Below are 26,649 nucleotides of genomic sequence, written 5' to 3'. Positions count from 1 at the left end.
ATTAGTACTGCAAAAACCAAGCAGCCTTTGTTTCAGGTGAAATCCGTTTCAAACGAACAAATTCTGAACTTCAAAGGATGGTGGCCGACATTTTTCAAAAAGACTTGTGCTAGTGTTCGAACCAAACGGACTTTTAAAACCAGTACCTACAAACACTTAACATTCACAGCAGCAAAAAGGGGATATGTTACAGCTTACACTTTTATAGACGGGCTACAAACTGAAGTTTTTAAACTGTACAAAGGTGGTGAAGCAGACCCTTCTGTTGAAAAGGCATATAATGGAATCGTTCCCATAAAAAGGAAGAAACTCGAGGATGTTGCCAAAGTAGTTCAATATGTGCCGGAACAAGCCATAGTGTTTTACAATAAACTTTTAGAGTGGCCTACTCATGAGCATGAGAGTGAGGACAGTGAGTAGTAATAGAAACAGTGTACAAAGGCACGAACCAATATCTCATGTATTTTATTTTTATAGCATATGTGAATAATGTTTAATTTTGATTATTTTTGTTGGTTTAACAATAAGTAAGAAACAGCTTCAAGCTCATAAATACGTTTTTCTTTACTTGTTTCGACATCTAAGTCTGTTGAGATTAAAAAGGGAAAGATTCCACCGTTTTTAAACGCATATAATAACCGTAATAAGAATGTAATGGTAAAACACTTTTTCGTATATGTTACTTAAGGTTATAAGGAACAGCTTTCCAATAGTACGTTTCTTCCTGTGACTATTTGTTTGGTTACTATGAAGTTTTTTTCAGTTTCCCAAAAGTTTGGTTATGTGGAATCTTTCCCTTCTTAATCTCACCCGTTCAATTCTTTTCCTATGAAATTTACCACAAATATACATTTCCCGATTATACACGTATTATCAGTATTAAAAGTGCCCTGCAACATCATTATCAAATTATATTCTTACAAGAATTCAGTTATAGATATGCGACAATCGTTTTGGACATGAGTGTACATGCTTTGACTTCGCATCTTCGGGCCATGCGACATGTAGACTTTCTGGAGGGCGTTCCCATTACCTTTTAGTTTGTTTCGTTTAGTATATTGATACAAGAGAGGCGTAGCAATCAGGTAGTATTTTAGTATTTTTTTTTTTTTTTTTTAAGTTTGTTTTAGAGTCTCAATATTTCATTGTCGTGTATTCTGTGGCCCCAATTTCTGTATAACTATAGGTGCATGTGAGTTTCGTTGTTGTCAGATATCCAAGTAAAGGCAGTGGCGGATCTAGCTCGGTACTGTGGGAGGGAGGCTAAGAACCCAGTTTTCTGAATGACAAAAATAATTTAAGGTATTAGTTATATATATATATATATATATATATATATATATATATATATATATATATATATAATGAAGTTTATAGTAAACTCATGATATACCTATCATAGACAGGATTCTGACTGTCCTCCAGGTTTTTACCTTTTAGATCCACCTCTGTGTAAAGCTATTCAGATCCCAGGAAGGACCATACAAACTTAGGGGAGTATGGACCCCCATGATCTCTCCTTGGATTGACGCCCGTAAATGTATTTTTAAAATGATCATAAAACATTCTTGTCCTTATGATAAACAACCGAGTCAAAGGTTAACAAAACATAAACATGCGATATATTATACACCTCATTATCATAACCTCATTAACAGCTAATATGTAACTTATTCTCACTAATGAAAGAATTTTGAATAACTAATTTTATTTCTGGGTTATTTAGTGCGTAAGAATGAAGTACAGTAAGCACTTGCCTTTTCTTCATGCTATCGTACGAAGTTTTGACAATAAGGAGAACATATTTTAGTTGTACTGTGTTTATCTAGGTTATCTTGTCTGAACTTGAACTTTTCACAGTTCAAAGAAGTATTTCTCTGAATGCCATTTTAGTTACTTTACGAGATTATGTGAATATATGAGAAAGGTTGCACATGTTGTCTGGAGTCAATCAGTGAACTACCAGTTGCTTGCGTAAGATAACCTCCATAACATATCAATATGGTATATATAGCATTGCTTCTTCTTCTAGGCGGTGGTAAGTAAAAATTAGTAGGCCTATAACACTTTTTGAAATATATTGGAAAGACATTTTAAATTAGCGTAGCATTTCACTGAGTTGTGGGATTTAATTGCTGAAATAGTGTAAAAGTCTAATTAATATTGATCACGTGAGAATTTTCAAGGAGTAACCAAAATAAGGAAAGTAATTAACCACTAATTCTCAATTCATATTTCATTAAGTTTAACTCGTCTCAGTAGGGTAGATAGAAAATGCATGCAGGAGGCTCATGATATTAATTCGTGACAAAGAAACACACACATACACACACACACACACACACACACACAACACTCACATAAACAAACAAACACACACATTATATATAAGCAGAAGCAACATCAACAAAGTTTGGGAAATGATTCCTCACCAGTATACATGAAAAATATAAATTGAACAACGTGGTGCACAAATGGATCATTTCGGAGTTAAAGGTTTGGAAAAGATATATGTGGTGTATTATGCACCCAACAGAGTATTTTAAGTATTATACTTATGAATTAATATTTTTCCATAAAAAATACAGTAAAAAATGTATGCGCTTCATACCAGGCTTCTATGCAAAACGGGTTCTACACGTAACATTACAGATTCCCGGCGGGAGCTCATGTGGTTAATCAGTAGGACTACGTTTTATATAGGCTCGCTGCTGACAGGGACGCTAAACTAAAATTCCGAGTTTTTGACAAGATATGTTTAACGCGTGGCAATATATTGTTGACAAGATGTTTTCGCGCCTGTATTGTTTAGTAGAAATCGAGTATTGTGTATAAAGTGAGTTATTGGTACAAAATGAAACGAGTTGGTTCAAACTGAATGTGTACTAATCATCCGGATAATTTTTGTTATGTGTGTGGTAGATTTACACTAATTACACAGAAAGAAAATATATAACATTACAAAACCTGCTTTTTTCTGTACTTCGGTTTTCGAATTGGTGACCAGGACAAGCCATGGGCTCCTCATCAGTGTTGCATAAGTTGTGAAATGAAATGCAATTTTTCAGTTTTACGTCCCACGTTTATGCCGGCTAGGCTAAAGGAGACGGTGATGATGAATAATGAATGAAATGGTGGAATGAAGAAAGTGGGAGGAAACGGGAGAACCCCGAGAAAACCCACGCACACGGTGTTTGTCCACCACAAAGTTCACTTGGCGGGGGCTGGGATCTAACCCGGGACCCCAAGCACCAGAGGTGAACGCTCTACCACTGAGCCACCGCGGCCCCTGGATAAGTTGTATATACATGTGTAATATGTATAAATTTATTGTCTTATTGAAGCTTTCGTAATCTGGGAAAAAACTTTTGATTTGCTTTTAATATATAAAAAGCCTGCTCCCCTAGAAAAATTTGCAGGCTACACCCCTAAATGACTATGTAGTAATTTCTGCAAAAATGGCACAGGACCTAGAATTTAGGTCTAGTGCCTATATTTTTAGGACTTGTGCCGTTTAGAACTTATGAATGTCACCCACTGTAATGCATAATAAATGTTCTTTGTTCAATTTTAAATTTACTGCGTTCTTTATGTATACAGTTGGTATTTAATGTTCACTCGTGAAATGTCTAGTGAGCTTTTGTCCTAATTAAGAAAACTTTGATGGATTTTTGTCCTACTCTTAATAAAATACGCTCCGCACAGTATATATTGCCATTCTGAATATTTGCTTGGTTTCAGAAGTCTGGTAAAATATGCTTTTTAAACATTTTATTTATTTTTGTTTTAGGAATTTGTCTTGGGATTCTCGTATTTCCATTCGAAAGAAACGAATTTCATAACTAATTATGTAATTAATTCTTAGAATGAAATAGGTTGTATTATGTAATTCGTGTATAAGTGCAGACCAGATAGTGATAATAATAATCTTAGTCACTAGCGGATCCAGAAGGGTCGTTTGGGGGGGGGGGCGGTTCGCTTCCTGGAAGATGAGTGTAGCCTCAACGTGTCCAGAATTTTACTTTTCAAGAATCGGACGCATATGAATGCGGGACTGGAGGGGGGGTAGCTAAACCTGATTCCCAGATTCCAGTTTGGGACTCGAATTTGTTATATATATATATATATATATATATATATATATATATATATATATATATATATATATATATATATATATATATATATATATATGTGTGTGTGTGTGTGTGTGTGTGTGTGTGTGTGTGTGTGTGTGTGTGTGAAAATATTCTTTCTGTAGATTTAAATTAAATACGCACTTTCGGTGATTTACTAGTCACCGCAATATGTCAGATACGCTGTCTTGCACAGTACCTGCACAAAAGAAAGTACTGTGTTGACGATGGCATTCATTTTAACGAAAGAGTGTAAAATTTTCTCTAATCATTTACATTTTGAATAACAATTGCGGGACAGCAATTGATAAAAACGACAGACTCGGTGTGAGCAAAAATAGATAACAAAAGTGTACATGCATAAAGAATAATATAAAATGTCAACAAATAACAAGACACAATATTTCTATGTACATTTCTTGGTAGCTTAAAAAATACAATAATTAATTATAAATTGATGTTTAATAGTAAATGGAACCCAGTGTTCCAAATAGGCCAAACTATAGGGAAGCAATCTTTACATATTGCTTTCGTTCCTGTTTATATTAGATAATATTCAGTAAATTGAAAACTGAAAAGAAAGAAATATAATATTCAAACTGAACTCCGTGGATGTTAGTGGCTCCGTGATTATTCCCCGTGGTAGTGGTTGCCCGAACATGAATTTCGTGGCTTTCCCCCAAAATAAGAATGTTATGATTTTTGCCTTAAAAGAACTGGCCTGCGCTTTCAAGGGCACAGATCAGGTACAGGGAAATGAAATGGATACACTTTCTAATACATATACTAATCATCACTGCATTTAAACCTTGTACTGTACTATTAACTGGAACCCAGAGCGATGGTTTGAAGTTAAACTACAGCAGTAACATATAAAGAAATGAATTGTGAATATAAATCCTACCTAGGTATATAAATATAATAAGTTGCAGTACTCCTTAACCATATAAATCACTACGAAGGTAAATGGACAATTTATTCAATAATATACTGTAAATAACGTAATAACAAAAATATCAATACTAAACTTTCACTTACACAAACTCAAAAGAAATTTTGTCGGATCTAGAACGAAATGTTTATAAATTTTACATGAATTAAAATTATATAGAATCACAATATAAACCATTACAATGTATGACTAGTAAAAATAAAACTGAAAGATGAGCAAAAGCCTACATTAAAATGGACGAAAGATGATAAGAAATGTAAAATCAAAGTGATGTCTCCGTTCATTACTGCACACAAACTATATTTCCTAAAATATACCGACTGGCAACATTATTTGACAATATCAAATATTTGAAAAAAAAAAAATGCAAATTAAAATTTAATTTTGAAAAATTCTCACCTTTAAACGAAATTACCAATTGAGAATAAAGTACGTATAACTTGTTTTCCTTTCATCTCAGATATAATATGGACGCCGTTTGGTCTAATGGCTAACACGCTTGCCGTTGGCTCGCGTGATCCCGGGTTCGATTCCCGGTGGGGGTACAGTTAAACGAAAAAGTGATCTGGATTCCACTATAATCAGTAGGTCCATGTCTCCATTAGCCGTTCTGGCACAACCGTAGGACGTTAAACAAATATATGTATAATATATAGCTGTTTATTAAAAATATAATATAGCCTATATACCGGTACACATTTTTTTACGATTGTAGTTGTGCCCTTTTGTTTCAGTTAAAGATTTAAAAAAGCAATTTCAAAAACTTTTTCGAGTTTGCTCATCTTTCTCGATTTTGTTTGCGATTTAGATATACCCAAGGAGTTCAACTTTAGACTCAGACTCATGACTTTTGGGGAATATTCACGAGTTGAAAATAATTACGAGCAAAAACCACGACGGGCGGAAACCACACAACGGCCTTAGTCACCTTCCAGTCCATCTCTGTGAAAGTTACAGCACAAACTCAAATCTACGCCCTGTCTTGTTCCTGGCAAATTTGTCGATGACACGATCGTAATCTACGTTTGTCTCGGTGCGTATATTGTAGTGCACCGTTACTAAGTCGATCTGCACCCATCCGGGACCGTAGCCATGTATTCAACCTTTTTAGTGTTGGAAATGTTCTTTCGGTTGATGCTCTGTATAGGGTATTTTGTACGAATACACATTTTATACAGTGGTATAATTGAGTATGTAAAGAAAAAAAGCATTACACCAGACTAGGAATATGGAGTTGGAAATTGGCTCTATTAGGTAATTTCTTACATGTAGTTCTTGGAAACATAGTATAATTATAGCTATGCTTACAACAATACTAAAATTATATTATTCTAGTCTTCGCCTAGGTAGGGCTTCGCCCCCAGACCCCCAATTTGCTCTGCATAAGGCCTCACATAGTATAGCAAATGCTCCTACGTGCTACTGTGGCACACTATTTCGCTTTCTTCCTCCTCTCTCTTTCATATAGTATTGGATTGAACTAAAACTCTATCACAAACTTCAAACACCTCGTAAGGTATTTTAATGAGTCACTCCCACGTTAAGTGGCAAAAAACGCTCAAATACATGTTTAATTATTTTAAACGAAAAATTAACCTACCAACTTTCATGTCTCTAACCGTAAGGTATCCCGAGATATGGGTATCTTAATAATAATAATAATAATAATAATAATAATAATAATAATAATAATAATAATAATAATAATAATAATAATAATAATAATAATAATAATTTCCATCCTTTTCTCTCTTTGTATGTAAAATATCAAAAACGCATAAATACCTTTTGAATTATTTTGAGTGAGAAGTCCATAAATTAAATTTCATGTTTCTAACCTTCGAAGATTCTTATATATTGATATCTTATTATAATAATTGCAATCTCGCCCCCTTTTCTTTCCCCCTTTTACTAAAGTATCAAAAAATGTTGAAACGCGTGTCAAATTAATTAAAATGAGAAATCCAAATTTCAAGTCTCCATTATAAAGGGATTCGGAGAGATGGCCACCCCCTTTCTTTCTACGAATTTCCAAGAAATCCTTCCTTAGTGATACCCTACGTCACAAATCTTATCTACTGTCCGAATTCCAAGTTTCTAGTGTGAGTGGTTTAGCCTGTGCGATCAGTTATTCACTCAGGACTTGGTCTTTTATATAACAGCTTGTGTTATTTCCCAAGAAAAGATGTATTGCCATTAAAAGTCACAATGAATCACTGGTGCCTTCTTATGTTTCCGTGTTTGAACCACAAAGGTCACGGCTCTCTTGTTGATTTAGTAGCTAGCGAAAGTATCTTTGATCTTTGATGCATGAGGTTATGTGGTTTGATTCCCGGTGAGTGAGCATCCAAAGCACTACAGTGATTTAGATCCAACTTTAAACTCTAGTTCTGGTTCTGTAAAGCATCGCATTTGACAAACGATGTAAATACATGTCAATCAATCAACCAACCGAAAAGTCTCAGATTCAGAGAACTTTTCGGTAAGGAACGCTGAAGATTCTATATTTCTCTTTATTCAAGATAAATGTACTTGAAGTTTTGGAACCTGAATTCCATTTCCATATCCTTTTTGTAGGACACAATTTTAAAATATATCTTTTTAGCTCAAAGAGTGAGGCTGAGGCGCCTTACCCTCCTTCCTACAGCTGTTCGTCCAACGAATGAATCATATTCTCGCTCCTTTGGGGCTTATGGTGACCGCCTCAAGGAACTAGGGACAGAAGTATTCGCACTTCAAGTATTCTGTATTAAGCACTACTAAGTACGGTACCACATATTTTGATTAGACTCTGCTAGGCTTGTCTCACATATTGAATCGGTCGGGAAAAGATCATAGGCCTATTTGTATTTTGGAACGATGTTTCCTGGAAGTAAAATCCAGACCTTTTTTGGGGGGGGGGGGCGGTCGCCCCCTCCGCCCCCCCTTTGGATCCGCCAGTGATCTTAGTAGTACAGATATAGCTGTTACTGTTGGAATTAGCTACGTTCGTAACATTATTGCCAACTAGTTGCTGCATCGTCCCAATTTTGTGTGGTGGTGGCGAATTTCAGAACTAAAGCAAGTGAATGAAAAAGGCACAAGACCTAAACGGCACAAGTCCTAAAAGGCAGAAGTCCTAAACGCCAGAAGTCCTAAAAATCATATCGCGGCACAAGTCCTAAACGGCAGAAGTCCTAAACTGCAGAAGTCCTAAAATTTAGGTCTAGTGCCTATATTTTTAGGACTTCTGCCGTTTAGGACTTCTGGATGTCACCCGCTTGCCAAACGTTAAAGGAAGGCAAATTCTCGACACTTCAAACCCCTATCGCACATATTATTTTTAAATATTACACTTTAACAAATATATAAATTAACTTTTAGTGAAGTGGCTACATCAATTAATAGAGTGGTTAGATACTCTAATTTAAATGAATTTTCCTCACAGGAGCACGTAAGGAGAGCTACAACAAATTATCTCTTGTATATTTGTAAGCAATAGTGGCACATCTTCCGAATGTATGTATTATTTTCTTTTATCAGGTGTGGGATCCCTTGCCGTATCTTCTGAAACTGGTCCTACATTCGATGATTTGGTTTCAACGAATATAACAGCCATCGTTGGTGCGACAGCTATTCTCAACTGTAAGGTCAATAATTTAGGACTTTTTAAGGTAGGTATAACTTCCAAGTTACTAGATATCTTACAAAGTTTATTAATGGTTCAATCACACATTCGTGTACTTTAAGCTGACCTCTATATGTTAAGAATTGACATTAAAATTGCTCTTTATTCCGATAACATGTATATAGGATATTACAAAAAAATTGTCACAAATTTTGGGAATACAATCCTTACATCAAAATAAGAAAGAAGTTCATTTGGAAGTGTGGGTGGAAGTGCATAGTTCCGTGGTTATAGGGTGCCAAAAACATGAAAAAATGAACTTGGAAAGTCCACAATTCCATTACTATAGGACCGATTGTAGTTGGGTCAAGACATCACTGAGCAACTAGTATGTGAACTATCCAAATATCCAACTTTCAGAACCTACAGTATTTGCATAGCCAGTTTTAGAGAATTTGTTTAAGAGTACTTGATCATTCTCTACCTACCTCCCTAAGAATTGGTGTGCAAGTACTGAAGTGTTCTTAAACATGGATATTCGGATAGTTCACACACCAGTTCCTCAGTGATGTCTGGACCGGACTACGAAAGGTATCATAGTAGTGGAGCTATGAACTTTTGAAGTCCACTTATCTCATTTTTTCGGCACCTTATAACTCTTCTCATTTTGATGTGAGGAATGTTCCCAAATTATTGGGATACATTTTTCTAACATCTTGTGCAGCCCTAAACAATTGAACAACAAATAATAACTTTATACAGTGGCGGCTAATGTTAGTGTTGCAGCGTTGCTCAACGACCAAAGTATCTCAAGAAAAAAATATTATCATCAATAGTAGTAAATAACAGAAAAAATACTTTTTAATACTCGTATATATACACTTTAAATAACATATTTTTTACTTCTGTAACTGTCCGTTCCGTTAATCCATTTTAAAAAGCGAAAAGTAATCCGTCACAGAGCCTCTAATTTATATTGTGTTGCAGCGAGCATGCAACGACCAGATTCCTTCAGTGCGGGAATTGGAGCGAATGTTAAGTCTCCTTTCCCCTATCTCAGAAGTTAAAGGGACTGGTCGTTGCAGTGCTTCTGCAACACAGCACGGTTTCCAGTGAACGAGAAGGTTTTTCGCGCTAAATAATATTTCTAAATTTTATTTCACTAGCAACTAACAAATGGAATTTGTTTTCATGCATTCATATTTTTAAATTACAGGACCATACTGAAGCAAATCAATATAATGACAATTAAAAAAAGTGATTGCAGAATTACAAAATAAGAAAGAAAATATCTATTAGAGCAGAAAACAAATGAAAGTAGACCCGCATTTACAAGTTAATTCTTAGCTTATATTGATAATGAAGACTTCTTCCACAGTAATTTGTGATTCAAATATTAATAAGTCAGCATGTAAAATCCCCCCTCCCTCTGTGGATAGCCTAGTATTTTAGTATATACATATTTCTTTTATAAAATAAGTATATTTTATACTCTTGATAATTTCCCCATAAAACTGTATGATGGGGAACGCCACATTGAATTTGGGACTAGTTAGCAATGCTCAGGGGCGTAGCCACGAAGGGGGTCCACCGGATCCGGACCTCCCAAAAATTTCGAAACTTGACTAACATTTGTAGACTTTCTTAACGAACTATACTTAATAGAGAAACGATTGATGTAGGCTGAATATTTTATTTTACGCCTCATCATGTATTCTCTCTTTTATTAAAAACAATTGTTCTATCATTTTTTTGCTAAGAATATAGATGACAGTTATTGCTTATCGTCTTTTCGGATGCAGAATAAGAACGGTATATATTGCATAGACGTATCGAACCCCTCCCAACACACATTTCTGGGTGTAGAACTGGCAGTGCTGTTTGTTTTGATGTTCTTCGACTTTTACCTTCTGTTAGGTATACATGCTGATTCTACATCTGGCGGGTTTCGAGGTTGCCTTTCCAGAACATATAACATTGATAAGCATTGTTTCTCCTCATGTGGAAGTATATTGTGTTCATCGTGCATTGCGTAACAACCAAGACGGATGTTTTGGAATGTAGTTTTTTTCTTTTACGCACATGTGTGTGTGTTGATGTATGAATATGTGACATTCGGAATTCATATACCAGTACCTCTTTTGTATCACTGTTTTGGTATTTATTTATTAGATTTAATTTTATTGTGTGTGCTTTAATTCTGTAAATAACCTACAAATTCTGAATGAATTGTATACCGTGACTTCTGTAAATAACTTACAAAAAACAATGACCAGCTTTCAACTGAGGAAGAATTTGCAATTAAGGCTTAGACAAAACAAGCAAAGGACAATTCAGGAGAGTGTTCGAAAAAAAAATCCAGTTTAAATTTACAGGATTTTTTATGGCAGTAATGTTGTTTGCACTAGATACATTTCCTCAATTTATTTTAAATTTTCCTGAATAAACTGTGTTCAATGGACATTTTTTATAACACTAATCTCTGTTACGAACTGTCTTCAGTCAACGTTGAAGAGGAATTCGGATCACTGTCAGGGACTGAGTTTGCTAGAATGAATCGTTCGCAATAATCTAGAAAAAATATTTAGTGAATTTACAAAGCTTCTGAAATTAATATTAACTGTACCTATGCGTCAGCAAAAGACGAAAAGTATTTTTCTACATGAAAAATAATTGACACTTTCAAGGAACTGAATGTCCCAAGAAAGGTTATCACCATTGGTTATGCCTTCCATCGAAAAAGACCTGACAATAAGAATACCTGAATTTAACCAGCATGTATTAGACAGATCTGCTCCAATCAAAGAGAGGATAATGAACTTACTAATTAATTAAGGTGATTAATCGGATAAAATGTTCTGCATTTTTTATTTTTTAAAACAGAATATTATTTAATTTCAAATGTCACATAGCATTTGCATCTAAAGTTATGCTGATTAGTCAATGAGTCCACTTTATATCTTCTGTCTCTTATCGTTCGTACTGCAACACCCGAAACCACAATCCACCGGCCGCCACTGACTTTATATTCATGAAAATCTGCATATTTAATATGAAGAAGCACACTAAACATATTTACTTTCAATATATATATATATATATATATATATATATATATATATATATATATATATATATATATCATCGACTAATACAAACATAATGGTAAGCGCCACTTATGGTGAAATTGAGTTATATGTGGAATGGATTCTGATCAAACCACAGAAGAGCATGTAGATCGTTTTAGTTCGTAAATGTACCTGTAAAAGGCAGAAAAGTCTTGTTTTGTATGTGTTATTGCATTGAAATGAATGAGAATCTTCAATCTTCTTTTCCGGTTTGAGTTTACTCGAAAGCATGGACGCCTGCAAGATTTTTTGAAAGAAGGGTAAACCACACACATACACACACACACACACACACACACACGCATATATACATATATATATAGAGAGAGAGATTACATATATATATATATATATATATATATATATATATATATATATATGGAGAGAGAGAGAGAGAACGGTAACTACGTGGCCAATGGCCAAACTTGGAAGGGTGATAGTCCATCTCAAAAGAAGCAAAAAAGTCCTAGTGAACATGGGGAAAGTTCCACCCCGTTTCAAATTGACAGTGTCGAAAGCGTGGAACATGAACTTCAGAGGCCAACAGCTTAAAAACAATACATCGAAGAGAGTGCGGCTAAAAACGTCACTTAGAAAGTCATACCTACTCTATTGAAAAATGCATGTTTGGAAACGGAGCTACGTGTCCACACGGGATTAACAACGTTTGACACTTCTTTCCTTTACAGCATGTCCGGGAATCCCTCCGTTCCTTTTGGGAATTTTCGATTATATTCGGCCGGTAGTTACCAAGAAATAAAAAATAACATACAAGACAAGTCGCTCCTCGCCTGTTGTCGACCGAGCCCGTTCATCACATATAATGATCTCTATTAGGCCATTAGGTATTTATCCACCAAATTTGGTTTAGAATTGGCCAGTAGTTATATACAAATAAAGTACTACATACACACATACATACATACACCTGGCGTGGAACTACAACTTCCCGTATGCTTGCGCCGGGACCTTTTAAAAATTTCTAACTTCGGGATCACAAATGGAATATACTACATGTAAAAAGAATTCACTTTCAATGTCACTGCACTAAGGGGCGAACTTGAACGTGTTTGTTTCCTGGCTACGCCACTGATTTCAACCCACATACCATAGCGTATGCTTGATGTGAATACTATTACTATGGAGCGTTGCGTGCTATCACAGTTTCCACTACAGGGGACTTTGTTGGAGCTGTACGTGAAGTATATTATTCCACTCCAGCTTACAAGCTTTTCAGAGGGTATTTGCCGTTCGAACCTGGCGTAATGAAAGACGCTGTTACAAGAAGCATCTGAACTGGTGATATCTGTCTGTGTAAACTGGGGATCGGACATATTGGTAATAAGCAGCAGTGATTTTGCAAATTTCTTCTATGCTACTCAGATTGAGGATTGCTCTGTAGCAAAAGTCGGCAACAACCTCAAAACTTTTCGAGAAAGTTCCTATTTATTGAAGCACAAGGTTATATCGATCCTTTTCCATGAAAAGTTCTAGGTAACATCCTTAACTTTTCCATAGTAATTTGGATAGATACATGCTTCATCTATTATCACACCAAGTATCCAGTAGACATCAACGTAACACTCGTACAGCTTTTGGTCTTGTCCTTTCATTTTGCGATGTGCTGTGATGTTAACCCTACACGCTGGCCTTTTGGATTTTTCGGAGCCTCAATTTGTTATAGATTTCACGATTTATTGTTGATTGGGATACATGTAATCGTGTTGTCATAATACGTTGTGATAATGAATTCTCACAGGCTGACATATTCCAGATTTTTTTTTTTTTAATCATACGTCTTACGTCCCCTTAGGATGCTATTTCGTTGATGATGTAGGTTATGGAGTAGACTTTATTGTACGAGTATTGTATTGTTCTGAGACAATCTTCTACTATGCAAGACATGCTAAAAGTTTCACGGGGAAGGACCATGATGTGCTCTCTTCGAAATCATTTTTTTCGGCTGCATTTCGCCCAATACAGCAGCTTCACTCTGCTTACTACAACTGAGATACTGATACAAGTATTGCTCTGAGAAACTAGGTTTGACAGGTATCGCTATCTGCCTAATTGTACTGATGGAAAGAGACCAGTCTCTGTACATCATGTTTCAACGATGTTCCAAATGAACGTGGAATTCAACTATTTTAATGTTCCAGTGTAAGGATATGAATAAAATACGATACTTCTGCACACTCTTTCAGTGTCTATTGTTCTATACCAGGCTCCTTTTTAATTGTTTATTATTTCTCAGCATCCATTTGCTCTTCCACATATAATCTATCATCGAATATGAAAGTTTCATGATAAACTACTTAACGCTGAAGCCTACATTAGAATGACAGTATCATCCAGTGTCTGTTTTTCTCTTTGTTTCTTTCAACGCACACGTTTACAGATGTCGATATGTTATCGCTCAAATGGATTCCCGAATGAAAGTAGCCAAACCTTTTCACAAGAATTATAAGTGTTCATATTTTTCTTCACAGAATAAAATTATAACCAAATATTCTGATTTCGTAATAGGTTTGCTGTAGATTAGTTGGTTTAGAACGCAAGATCCTTTAAACTTCAAAGCTATTTGAACTCAACGGAGGACGGGAGCATGGTCTTCTACCAGCAATTAAACCAGAAAGTATACGAACACATTCAAGAATGCATCGACAGCGTTCGGGGATTTTCAAAGTGGTAAATATTTCCCTAAATAGTTGTGTACTTGAAACCAAACTCAATCATGGAACACTGTTAGCCCAACTTTAGACCAATAAAACAATACTCATTCTTACTATATGCCTTGCCGGTATGTGGGTTGAATGAGTTTTACTTTGTAAAGTTTTCCTTTTACATATAAATAAATACATGTGTTCTCGTCTAGCGCAGTGTTGAATATTTTGCGAGATCCCTCGGCGCCACTACCTCTGCGAAGCCCATATTGAAAGAATGACAGACTCGAATTCTTTTATCCAAGAAAGCTTCCATATACTCAAGTTCATGTCTTATAAATAAGAGTGATAAGTTATCTAAATTATCCCCTTTTCACAGCTATAGTATTTTCTAACTAATTCATGTTAAACTAATATACAATATTACAGTTTTAGAACAGGATAAATTGGGTTAACAGTGAAGCATGCGTGGAAATAAATAATAACCTTATTTAAGAATATTTTAATTAACAATTTTTTTTCTAGAAAAGAGATACTTACTTTAGGAAATTACTCGCCTACGAATAATTTGATTTATTACTGTTAAATAATTATATATGTTTTCAAAATTGTGTGTCCAGAGTGTAGTATATTTAGTGATAATGTATTCCAAGAGTTCATCTCTTAGCTAATGATTGATGATCCCTTAATTCTATGTAATTTACTTATTGACAATGTACAAATGGGTTTGATACAATTTGCCTGAAATGTAAAATGTCGGGTGTCACAAAAGTCAGATATTTAGAGGATTAAGGTCTGTAGTCGTTTTCCGACTTTTCACGTCTAAATCTTGAAAGGACAACAGGCATTACCCAACTTTGCACTTCTTGAATTATTGGTAGGTGGACTACGAACTTGTTACAACTAAAAGGCCAAGCTGTTTCAGTCTCAGATATGGAGTTCCTTCAATTTGGACCAAAAGTGGACAACCGACATTTTATGTCTAAGGCAGGCGTTGTATATAATATTATATGTATATATATATTGCAGGTGGCATGGATACGTGACTACAAGGTACTAACCATTCACCATCATGTTATTACAGTTGACGAACGGTTTGAAGTAAAGCTCATTAATAGTAATGAACGCACGTTCAGCATCCTCAAAATCTACAGCATTCGAAAGAGCGATTCAGGGATCTATAAGTGCCAGATCAACACAGATCCAATGGTCACCAAAAAGTTCTATCTCAATGTCACAGGTAAGTAAAACACAAAAATACACACAATTACAACTACGTAGATATGAGCATATACCTTACAGTGTGTTGTTACGAACATGTACATTCACAAGTTTACGTCCTCTCTAATACTTCTTTCGAAATAATAAACCCAGACAAAGCTTAACTCGCCCAATGATGTTTGAATGGGAGTATGTGACACCCCCTTTTAGTTTCTGCCTATATACTAAATGTTGTGTAGCATAACTATTAATGACAAAAAAACTGTTTTCAATACTTCTAAACTTGATTAAAAGTTTCTTTAATGCATCTGAAATTTTAAGCAAGCATTTAAAAGCAAGGAACTGATTATAGGGCTTGAAAATCGTTAAGTATCCTGGATGACTACATGAACAGTCTCGGTCTGAGTAGATATTTTTAAACAAAATAAAAAAATATATTCCACTATTAGCCCATACAAGTTTACACATATTGATGCTATACAATATCTAAATGTCAGAGTGATACCTCGTTACCAAAATATCTTTCTCTCTCTCTTTCTCCGCTAAACTTAATCGCAGCTCACGATGTGTGAGGCAGTAGTAGTGTTCTTACTTTTGGTTCAAACAGGGAGCAGATCAATCTTAGCTTCTATCAGATGTAGATGATCTATGACATCAGACGTAGATATTGTTTCAATTATTCCATAATTTAATTTCGTACCTCACTATCACCTAAATACTATATGTAATGTATTTTTCAATACTCAAAACTTAACATTTCTTCCCACAGCAAAAGATATAAACTAATTTACCTCACGTCTGAATATTTTCTGCTGGTTCTTAGCAGAGTTCATTCTGGTATTGCAATCTGAAATAGAAAAAAAAAGATTTTAAAAAGGCAATTAGTTTCTTGAACTATCCCATTAATTTATAAATAGTTAAATTCCTATCTTTCTTCTTTCCAAATGCTGAAAGATTTATATAATGCAAGAATCAAACACATTTTAAGGAGTCTTAATTGAAATCAATATACAGATTTTAACTCACAATTCCTGCGTTTCATTATTTAAATATGTATTATTTTCAAATGCATTTTGTACAGTTCTATTGTAGCTATGTAGATAACCCTTAGGCATCTGACCTTTGCCATCTGCAAGTGTCACTTTGGGTCACTTGCTGAGTTATATTGTGTAAAATGCTAGAATAGTGTAATTGTATTAGTATATAAAATTTATATATTATATATGTGGGGGAAATTGGCCAGATCTGGTTAATATTATTTACTTCTATCTTAGTTTAATATTGTATGTTAAGTGTACTTACAATTTGATATATTTATGTATTAATACTGTAATATTATGTATCTTATTTAGCATATATCATATATCTGAAAAACAGTTTTGCCTCTATGAAATTTCAATTTAACTAGATAGAAACATTTACGACAGCAACGACTTTTTTAAAGCTCTTTTGGGAGTTCCTTCTCCCATAGTTTTTTAAACATCTTTTTCATTTTTTCTACTCTCTCAGCAGTATATAAGACTGAGTGAAATTGACTCGAGAGGGGGAGTATTACGGAGGTTTTGCTTAAACTCGTTAGGTTCTCCGAGTCTTAAATAGGGCAGAAGGCATGAGCTATATTAGTTTCTACCTTCTAGTAGGTTTTCATTTTTAAGGGACTTCTTTCTTGGACTAAAATGAGGTCCTGTGAGAAGAAGGGATATAGAAAAATAAATCTTATACTAATTCAAGAAACAGATTTTTGCTAGGGTATTAGGCCCTGTAGAATAGGGACAGGATTTGATCCTTGAAATGCTACATTCCATATTTAGGTGGATATGGCATTTAGATTAACAATTCCATGATATTAGAATTTTTGAGTACGTGTTGAAAACTGAAGCTGTATACGGCTTTGGTCGGTTATAAGGTAATTTGTTCCCCTTGCAGGACACATTAGGTTTTTATGAATACTCTAAACACAGATTCCTGGGTTCGATCCCTCGAAGTGGACTCGTAAGAGGCTACTGATAGTTTTTAGATTTTTTTGAATCACATCTCCTAATTCATGGAGTATGGTTCTTATCTAACCTTTACCTGCCAGATATATTTAAGGATCTTTCGCTACTATAAGGCGAACTCATTCTCCTTATCTACCTATCCCTATAATAAGTATTTAGATAGATATCCTTCTAGTGCATCTCCTATTTAAGGGAGTACACGAAATAGGGTCGTAGGTCAGAGCTTTTGATGTAGTAAGTCAATGCCCTTTATAAGTTAAGGTTAACAGAGGACGCTTTTAGTGAGGGCCTTTCTGTCTACCACAGGCACATAATTAGAGAAACCTTAGTTTAATAAAGTTTACTAAAACTAGAGAAAAATTAAGGAATTAGAGAAGAGAATACCCAACAGGTATATCTCATGCACTTTTAAAGAAAGATATTTCATAGAATTATCAACTTTTTCTCAATAAACTTTTAATAGAGGTAACTCGTGTGTTGTGATTTCATATGTAGATAAGATCCTGAGTTATAAACCTGTTTATTATGTTAATTACCCATTACATTACTTATTTTGTTTTAATATACAAGTCTGAATATAATTTATTATACTCTATTTTTTAAAAAGGTTGTCGAAAATTTTGTCCTAGAGACGGAAAGAGTCTGTACGCACAGGCCGACAGATTTCGGTAATATATTAAATAAAAGTAACTTTAACTACTTTTTTCTCGACAAACACATCATAGCTCAATTTACTGCAATAGCCCATTTTTTTAATTTTCATTGGTGAATTTTGTTTGAAACAAAAATACAGTAGTCAGCCACACAGCACTATAAATTACAGAAAATGTATACAACTTCCCTAAAGAATTTCTTTCATATTTTCAAGGTTGAATTTACTTAAATTTTAAGCAAATTTCAAGCTTGTCGTCTGCACAATTTTTTTAACGATTAGAGTTAATATAAGGTTCACCTTTAGTTCAAGGAGTCGATTTTGAAATTCTTGACTAATACAATACTCACTTCTAGTTTAAAGAAACATTGATTCAATTTAGTTGTTATACAAATTCCACTTTTAGCTTAAAAAACATTTGTTAGATTTCCAGAGGATTATCCCACGAATCTGATCCCATGTGCGTCTATATTTCATTCTCGTCCTGAAATTCTAAGAGATTTCATTTAGTGTAAAAGACTTGTGCTTTTGTGATAATGTTGTACATTATTATATTAATGTTAAATGCAAGTTTGATTCTAAGTTAAAGCATACGTGTGGTTCAAATATTTATCAACTAACATTAAAGTTCAAGTTTTGACATGTATAATCTCAGTATTGAAGCGAAATTTTAAATCTAACAACATTATTTGGAAAGTTCCTGTTATTCACAGGTCTCATATAAGTGAGACAAACAAATTCTAAGTTTCACTACATACAAATCAAGTTCCAAACTAAGCTTCTCATACACGCGTCATGGAAACAACACTCAGAAATGAGACGTTCAATGTCATCAAATGAATTAACTTTCTGTCATGTCTAGGTCACCTTCACATACCGTTCTTCGTCATGCGTCATATAACTAGAATATTGAACTTGAAGTTAAAACTTACACATTCTGTAAAATATAAAAATATTGCTTTGTATATACATATTATTACTATTGTTGAGGGTGATTTACTGGAACGTATAACGCTTGTAGATTTTAAGCGAACAGTGTTTGAGGACATAATTGTGTTGCAATGCGTGCCATGTGAGTGAGGAATATATTTTCTTGTAACGTTTTTGTTCCTCAATCTTTAAAGCCTCGAATTTAATGTTGTCCAATAATTGACGTAATTAATCAACACACATGAAAATACTCTAATAAACCTTAAATCAGAACGTATCAAAGAATCGAACTACGCACTTTTTATAGGCTAATGCAACAACTGTCTATCAAGTATTTCGTGATTAGGAAAAAGAACACACACGGAAAAAGATGATAAAATTATTGAAGAAAATAAAATGTGCCTAATTCCCTATTAATTCTAAAGGTTCTGTACATTCAGTATCAAACCCAGAACTATACACCTTCTTTAGAATACTTCTACAAGTTAGACTGTGAAGAATACTAAAACTAGTGTCAACTGAGAAGTAAACCCTTGATTTGGTCCTAAAGTCTATCTAAACCTTAAGCTGATTTCTCACGTAGTATTGCGAGATAGAGACGAAATGAATTGAAGGGAATAGAAAGCTGATATTTGAGTGATAAAGATGTTTCAATACCATTAGCTGTTCTCATAACTAGTATGAAGACTGTGTTTGAGGTATGAAACAAGGAATCTACCATAAGACTTTCAGAAAAGGTTAATATGAAAAGGCATTTCTATTGTGTTCTTTTGTTACTGAAACTCAACCTCGAGAGCTCCACCTCTCCTAGACTTTAGGAAGTCTAGAATTGAAGCATAGGCTTGAAATATGATTGAGGCCACTTTGGCTTAGTGCTAGAGCGTTTACTTATAGTGTGTGGGATTCTTGGTTTGATCGCAGCTCGCGCCAAGTCTCCTTTGTGGTGGAGAAACACCGCGTGCATGGGTTTTTTCGGGTTCTACCGTTTTCTCCCACTTTATTCATTCAACCATTGCATTCATTTCTCATCATCATCGTCTCCTTTAGCCTATCGGCATAACCATAGGACGTAAACTTGAAAGATTTCATTTCATTTTTTGAAATATGATTGACTGAATGTAGAAGGTACTTCTATGTGAAACTGTTTTAAAGGCCAATCGCTTACAAAATTCATAAATGCATTATCTTTCTCTTTGCAGTTCACAGGAGACACTGTGGAAATATTATAATACTTAGTAAAGTGAGGAAAATAAGACTACGTTCTTTCACAGCTTGAAACGTACGGCTGTTAGCCACAAACTTAACAGAGTACGTGAGTGTTTCTATGCGTTATTCTGTAGCTCGTTGGATTTGTACAGGACTTCCACTCACACGACCGGTGATCGAATTTTCGTTGCTTTCTGCTTTCCTTTTTCATTGATCAGGTAGAACAAAAACAAAAAAGGAAAATATGATTCCAATTTTAGGTGGGTTTCCACATTCTACAGTCCTCTCTCTCCCTCTCTCTCTCTCTGTGTGTGTGTGTTTACTTTTAGATTTACACGTTTTGAAACTTCTAGCTTCCCTCTTTGCATTACACAAATACTACTATTTGTTTCAGTATTTTTTCTTTGTCCTTTTTGGTGTTTCTCTTCACACAGTCACATCAAAAAATTGAACTTTTATCCCTTAGCGTAAATATATCATGCTATTAATTTTAATTTCTACCTTTCTTACAGATGAATATCCAAAAACAGACCACGATGACAGCGTGGCACATGAGCAAGGACAATATCTATTACCAAGTTCTGTTGTTATTGCCTTTTTAATGGGAGTTCTAGCATTGTTGAATGTTGTATAGCACATACAGTTGTATACAGGTTTATTAGTAGGACAAGCATCTCATGCTTTCGTAATATTTTAGAAACGTAACATTAGTTTCAATTTGCAAGATAAAGGATAAAGTTGATTTTGAATGATTCGACTAAGATTGATTGTAATTATGTACTTACATGAAAATCATACTATAAACTTTCTGGTGAAGATTCTTGTATAAACAGCAGAAGTATCAAACCAGTGTAATACGTATAAACTAAAAGCAGTTTTGTAGTGTTTACATTTAAGAGAAAATAAATAAATGTATCGTCTTATGAAATTGAATTTTAATGCTTACTAAGAAATAAACTGGAAACTAATAGAGAGAAAAAATGAAATGTTCTAGAAACAATATAGATTGGGAAGATCGGGATATTGCTGAACATTAGGGTAATACGGACCACCCTAGTTGTAACCGAACGATGCTCTTTAAAAATAAGTCGGTAGCGCTTAACTGTACCCAAGATATTTAGTAACCTGGAGCTCACAGCTCGGTAGCAGTCATTGAGAAGATTGGTCGGAATCACACATTTTGTTGATCTTTCTGATTGCCTTATAACTTTGGATTAACATTCTGACCAAGGTAAGGAATATAACCTAATTTACGTTCCCTGTTCCGGACATTTCTATTAGATTTACCGTCTTTACAGTGTATAGACAATAATGGTCTAAATCGATTGAGAACAGTAGATCGAAACGTATAAGTGGTCGAGAAAGGAAAACTGCCGTGTAGATACATATCTAACTTTGTAACAGTAATCTACTTTTCTCTTTTGCCAGGTTTCTTCTTTTGGATGAGGTGTTGTAAGTGTGAATGACTTCTAGGGTGGATGTCTTGTTATTTTTAGTGGTACGTATGAATGTTATATACCCATATACCCTCGGCAAATATAGCTACTTTCTTTTAACCAGTATATATATATATATATATATATATATATATATATATATATATATATATATATATATATATATATATATATATATAGGGTAACTTTGGTAAATAACGCCACCAATTCAACATATTGTTCTGGCGTTCAAGTGTTTTTATATCTAGAACCGTGCAAATTACATGGAAGATGGAGTAAACCCTCCGCTATAATGCAATGAGAAAACAAAGATACTACACATAAAATGTCGACTACAATGCACTGAGAGTCCGCCACTTCCTTTACAACAACGGAAAGGTGTTGGAATCGTAACGAAATACATTTTGAACACAACTAAACAATGCTCTTGGCAATGTGCCACTTGCTTTGCTGATACACGAAATTCATAGTCATCGTACATGTCGTTAACCGGTAACTCTTGTGATACTTGTGAACCTCTTAACATAACAGCTGCAGTCATATGGAGCACTACTCGTCGGAGCCAGACAACAATGCACACCCAGCGTCACAAAATGTTCAGAAGCCAAATTTAACAATGCTGTCAGAATCACATAATTCGTGAAACGAAATCTTGCATTCAATACATTGATTCCACGTTTTAAGACCCCTGAGATCATTGTAATATCCTCCACAGACCCCACGGAGCATATATCCATCCTTCGTCTTCCCAGAGGATGCTTGTTTCTTCGTGCCGAAAGAAGTGAAAGGGCCAGCTCTTGCGAATAGGTCTAGTGTTAGCAATACTCCTCTGGCAGTAGGAGAAATACCCCTGGTATGAGATTTGCTTCTAGTTATTTTAGCTGTAGGCAGATGCTCGTGGATGGAGTGGGCACTCGGTATAGTTGAAGGAGAAATGGAAGCTGGTTATGTGCTTGGAGCTGTTGGTGGAGGTTGCTGTTGCTCTGACACATCATTTTGGGGAAAAACCGACATCGGGTATAGCATTTTTGTTAAAAGGATGCCCTATAGCGCTGAAGCCTGAAATTGTGTTCTGAGGTGTTGCTGAACGGAACCATGCCTGTGAAAACAGTTTTAGAAACTGTAGCTTTCCAAGTGTTATTCTGGGATGTGTTTGTCGATAACTATCAACTGCTTCAGAGCAGTGCAATTTTAACGATTTGAAGAAGATCTTGTCAAGCGGTTGAAGTTCATGAGTGCAATGTTCAGGTAAGCACGGCAGTTTAATATACGTGGTCTCAGCAGCATTTAAAATGGTAATATCAAGATGACTACGATGGCTAAAGGCAGTGCTGGGCCAGGTATCCGATGTCTGTTGAAATGTTAAAGAAATTTACGGAATTCTCCCTTTGTAACATAGCCTTTAGGTGTCATTGCATAGATGTTACCTGGAGGAAGATCATCGCTAAATTATTTTTTTATACTTTACCTTGTATAAAACCATCGGTGGGATCTAATTTGAATCTGATACATTAGTGCACGCAATAACACTCACAGTTTCACCTTTTTCGCCATGTGTGGCATTAAGTACTCGCTTGCTCCCTTTCTGTGCCAAAATTTTTGGGCTAATTTAATCTGCATTGCAAATAAGTTCAGGATTGTCACAAAAGGTTCATAGCAACAAATGTATTTCCCAATAGCGTATACAATTCGTTCACATACCACACCATACATTTTATTATTACTATTACATACATGTAATACATCAACATAATATTTTTATTATTTCATACGAATATAGTGAGATTGCATTTTTTATTATTACATACGAACTTAGTGAGATGATAAAATTAATCGGTACGTATATACATGTTATGTTTTTAAGCGACATACTATTATGAAAAAATGATAGGCATTATATTTATTCATGCAGGATATTTTTAACTCGATTTGTGAGAATGACATCACGATGTTTCCGAAAAGGTAACGTACTGGAATAATAATAATAACATACAATAATAAATTGAAAATTTATGTTGTTCCTTTATTGCTCAAATGCGAAAATAAATCTTTAACCACTGTCCCCTTCAAAGTGAACCTTTGTACTGTCTATACACCATTGTCATCGGTTCTTCCAATTTTGGAAAACCCTTTAGTAGCATTTTCTGGATATGTACTGGAAACATTGTCCTTCCAAACTGGTTTTAAGCTTGGGAAATGAAAAAACGTCAGTCGGTATCAAGTATGGAGAATTTTGTGCGTCGGTCACAACGGAAAATAATTCCACGACTGATTCTCTCATAGTCCAGCTTTCTTCCTACTCACATCTTTCAATTGTGTTGCTCCTCTAGCTCGAAGGATGTTATAAAATAGAGGATCTGCCGATACGTATCTTCATCATATGAACTCAATGAAGCCAAAAAAAAAAGCATCATCTGATTGGCTACTCTCGTTTCGGTCATGATTTTTGGCTCGAAACATTGCGATCTTAGTGTCTCGGAGTGGGCAGAGTAGGTGTGGCGAAGCTGTGACGTATGGCTTCACAATTTCGTTGTATGGGCAAATCCTCTATTTTATAACATGCTTGTCTAGCTCTTTCCTTATTGTTTGGTTTTTACTACTCATGCACGACGTCACCCAATCGGTATTCACTCAACCATTACATTGCACAGTGGTCCAGAGACCCTCAAAACCTGGCCAAAATTACATGACGCAAATCTCGGAACTAGTAGTAGTGCTGGATAGGCATTGACCTTGGGCAGTCATATCGACATGGGTGTTTCAAATAATAGCGTCCCGCAGTCTGTGACAGGAGTCCAATGTAAGAGGTTGCCTGTGCACAAAACAGCAGTTGTGTATCAGCTAGAGACAACAAAGTTGCCAGTGTTGTGTTATGTATGTCCTTCGTCGACTGAACAAGGGGGTCAGGATATATTATATATGCAAAGCTTATACTTGCTGTTGGTGTGCGTAGATGTGTGATGTGATTGCAGTGTCCTGTTGGAATGAGCGTTAAAGGTAAGCGTAGCAAAGGAAACAAAAGTATGCGTGTATTTTTGTGTTTCTAGACTTTTCTTTTGAGTGAAGCCAAGTGAAGCTCAGATGTTTCTCGTACATATGAGCCCAATATCCTCGGAGTTAGAGACTACAAACAAACCTTGCTCCAATTTGCTCGGGTGTGTAAAATCGAGGGATGTTTGCGGGAAGCTGATAGTAAACAAAAATGTACGAAGTGACTGAACAACAAGGGTAAACTGTCGTATATATGGAAATATGTTGTTCTAAAGCATTATGTCATGAGAAGTGTAAATCCGAAACCAGAAACATGCTAACAGGGTCAGTTTGTAGTTGAAATAATGTAAATAAATGAAAGTAAGGGGCGGCCGGACCCTCTGGAAGGCAAACGTTTGATATTCATTCGTTTGTTATTGTCTCGTAAACGAATAGAAATAATGAACAGTAACGTACCATGACCATAGATAATGTTAGTCGACACAAAGGAGATGGAAAAAGCACCTTCAGTATTGCCATCTGTAGATATTCAGTGTTGCTAGACTAAAGGTTTGCAAAGAAAGCTGGAGTAAGGTATTGAGTAGACAAATGAAACCAACGGCATTTCATAACAGAGTATATTATACGTCAAATGTGTGTTCGACTTTGCAAATAATGCTCTCATTGTGTTTGTAATAAAATAGTTGTGACATAAAAGCTATTTAAACTAACTAAAAGCATGTACAATTGAAACGATTGGAAATTGAAACCCTAATGACCACAAATTGTGCATGAAGGAGTAAATAGAAGACTATATGTGATTTCAGCACGTACATTGCCATACAAATCGCAATGACAGACCTCAGCAATACAACAACAGTGTGTTGTGTGTATAACAGAGTTATGACTTACAGTATCAGTAATTATGATAATCGTAATGTGACGAACAGTATAGGTCATTAATGCTGAATGGGTATTTTCTTTTCGTTTCAGACATAGCGTATCACATATCAAGACGAAAACTTGTCCACGTTTTACGAGCCACTGCAGGACGCAGGTCTGCAAAAAAGAAGCACCTTGTCACGTTCCTGAGGGAGGAAACAGCAGCGAAACTAGCAGAAGAAGCGAAGCGAACTGTGAATGAGTTTTGCTACCAATTATTTCAGAAGTGGTTGAACAATGCGTTAGTGTTAGTGCTTCGACCGGACAGTGCAGCTGAGCCTGAACCTTCTTCGTCAATAGAAGGAAGGGGAACGCCGCATACAGGCTTCGCGGCGAGCAGCGAGCGCTCGAAGCGGAGAAAGACGGAGTCATTACGATCGTCGGCATAAAGTGGTGAGTGTCTCGTATATGCGGCTGCTATGAAATACAGAAAGGAGGGTAAGTTGGAAAAGACCAAACTGCTTCATGAAATGGAAAAATCATCAACCAGGGCTGCCAAAATGAGGAGGTCTTGGAAGCAATCACAACAGACCACTGCAAAGTGTTATACTGCGAACGAAGCTCTGGCGTTGCTCCTTGAAGGAAATCTGACACGCCATCAGTACCAGCTGCTGCGAAACGGCGCAAAGAACTTATCATGTGATATATATCCTGCATATAATCGTGTGCTTGACGCAAAAAAAGCGTGCTACCCAGAACTGATCGACGTTACCGAGTCCAAGGCGGAGGTGTCCCTGCAATCGCTGCTAGACCACACAGCTGCATGAATTGTACAAACACAGGAGCCT

General features: G+C 35.4%; 1 protein-coding gene across 1 annotated transcript; it reads left to right on the top strand.

Annotated features, from left to right (window-relative positions):
- Nucleotides 1-1,829: 1,829 nt before the first annotated feature.
- Nucleotides 1,830-21,420, top strand: LOC145666489 (uncharacterized). Its single transcript, XM_081733753.1, has 4 exons — nucleotides 1,830-2,038; nucleotides 8,611-8,741; nucleotides 15,516-15,726; nucleotides 21,005-21,420. The coding sequence occupies exons 1-4, from the start codon at nucleotides 2,002-2,004 to the stop codon at nucleotides 21,124-21,126; spliced, it is 501 nt and encodes a 166-aa protein (XP_081589879.1). The 5' UTR covers nucleotides 1,830-2,001; the 3' UTR covers nucleotides 21,127-21,420.
- The last annotated feature ends 5,229 nt before the right edge of the window (nucleotides 21,421-26,649 follow it).

Source organism: Thermobia domestica, chromosome 12, assembly GCF_964235325.1.
Source record: "Thermobia domestica chromosome 12, izTheDome1.hap1.1, whole genome shotgun sequence".
In the NCBI taxonomy this organism is placed as follows: Eukaryota; Metazoa; Arthropoda; class Insecta; order Zygentoma; family Lepismatidae; genus Thermobia; species Thermobia domestica.
This window is presented reverse-complemented; position numbering and strand designations above follow the sequence as displayed.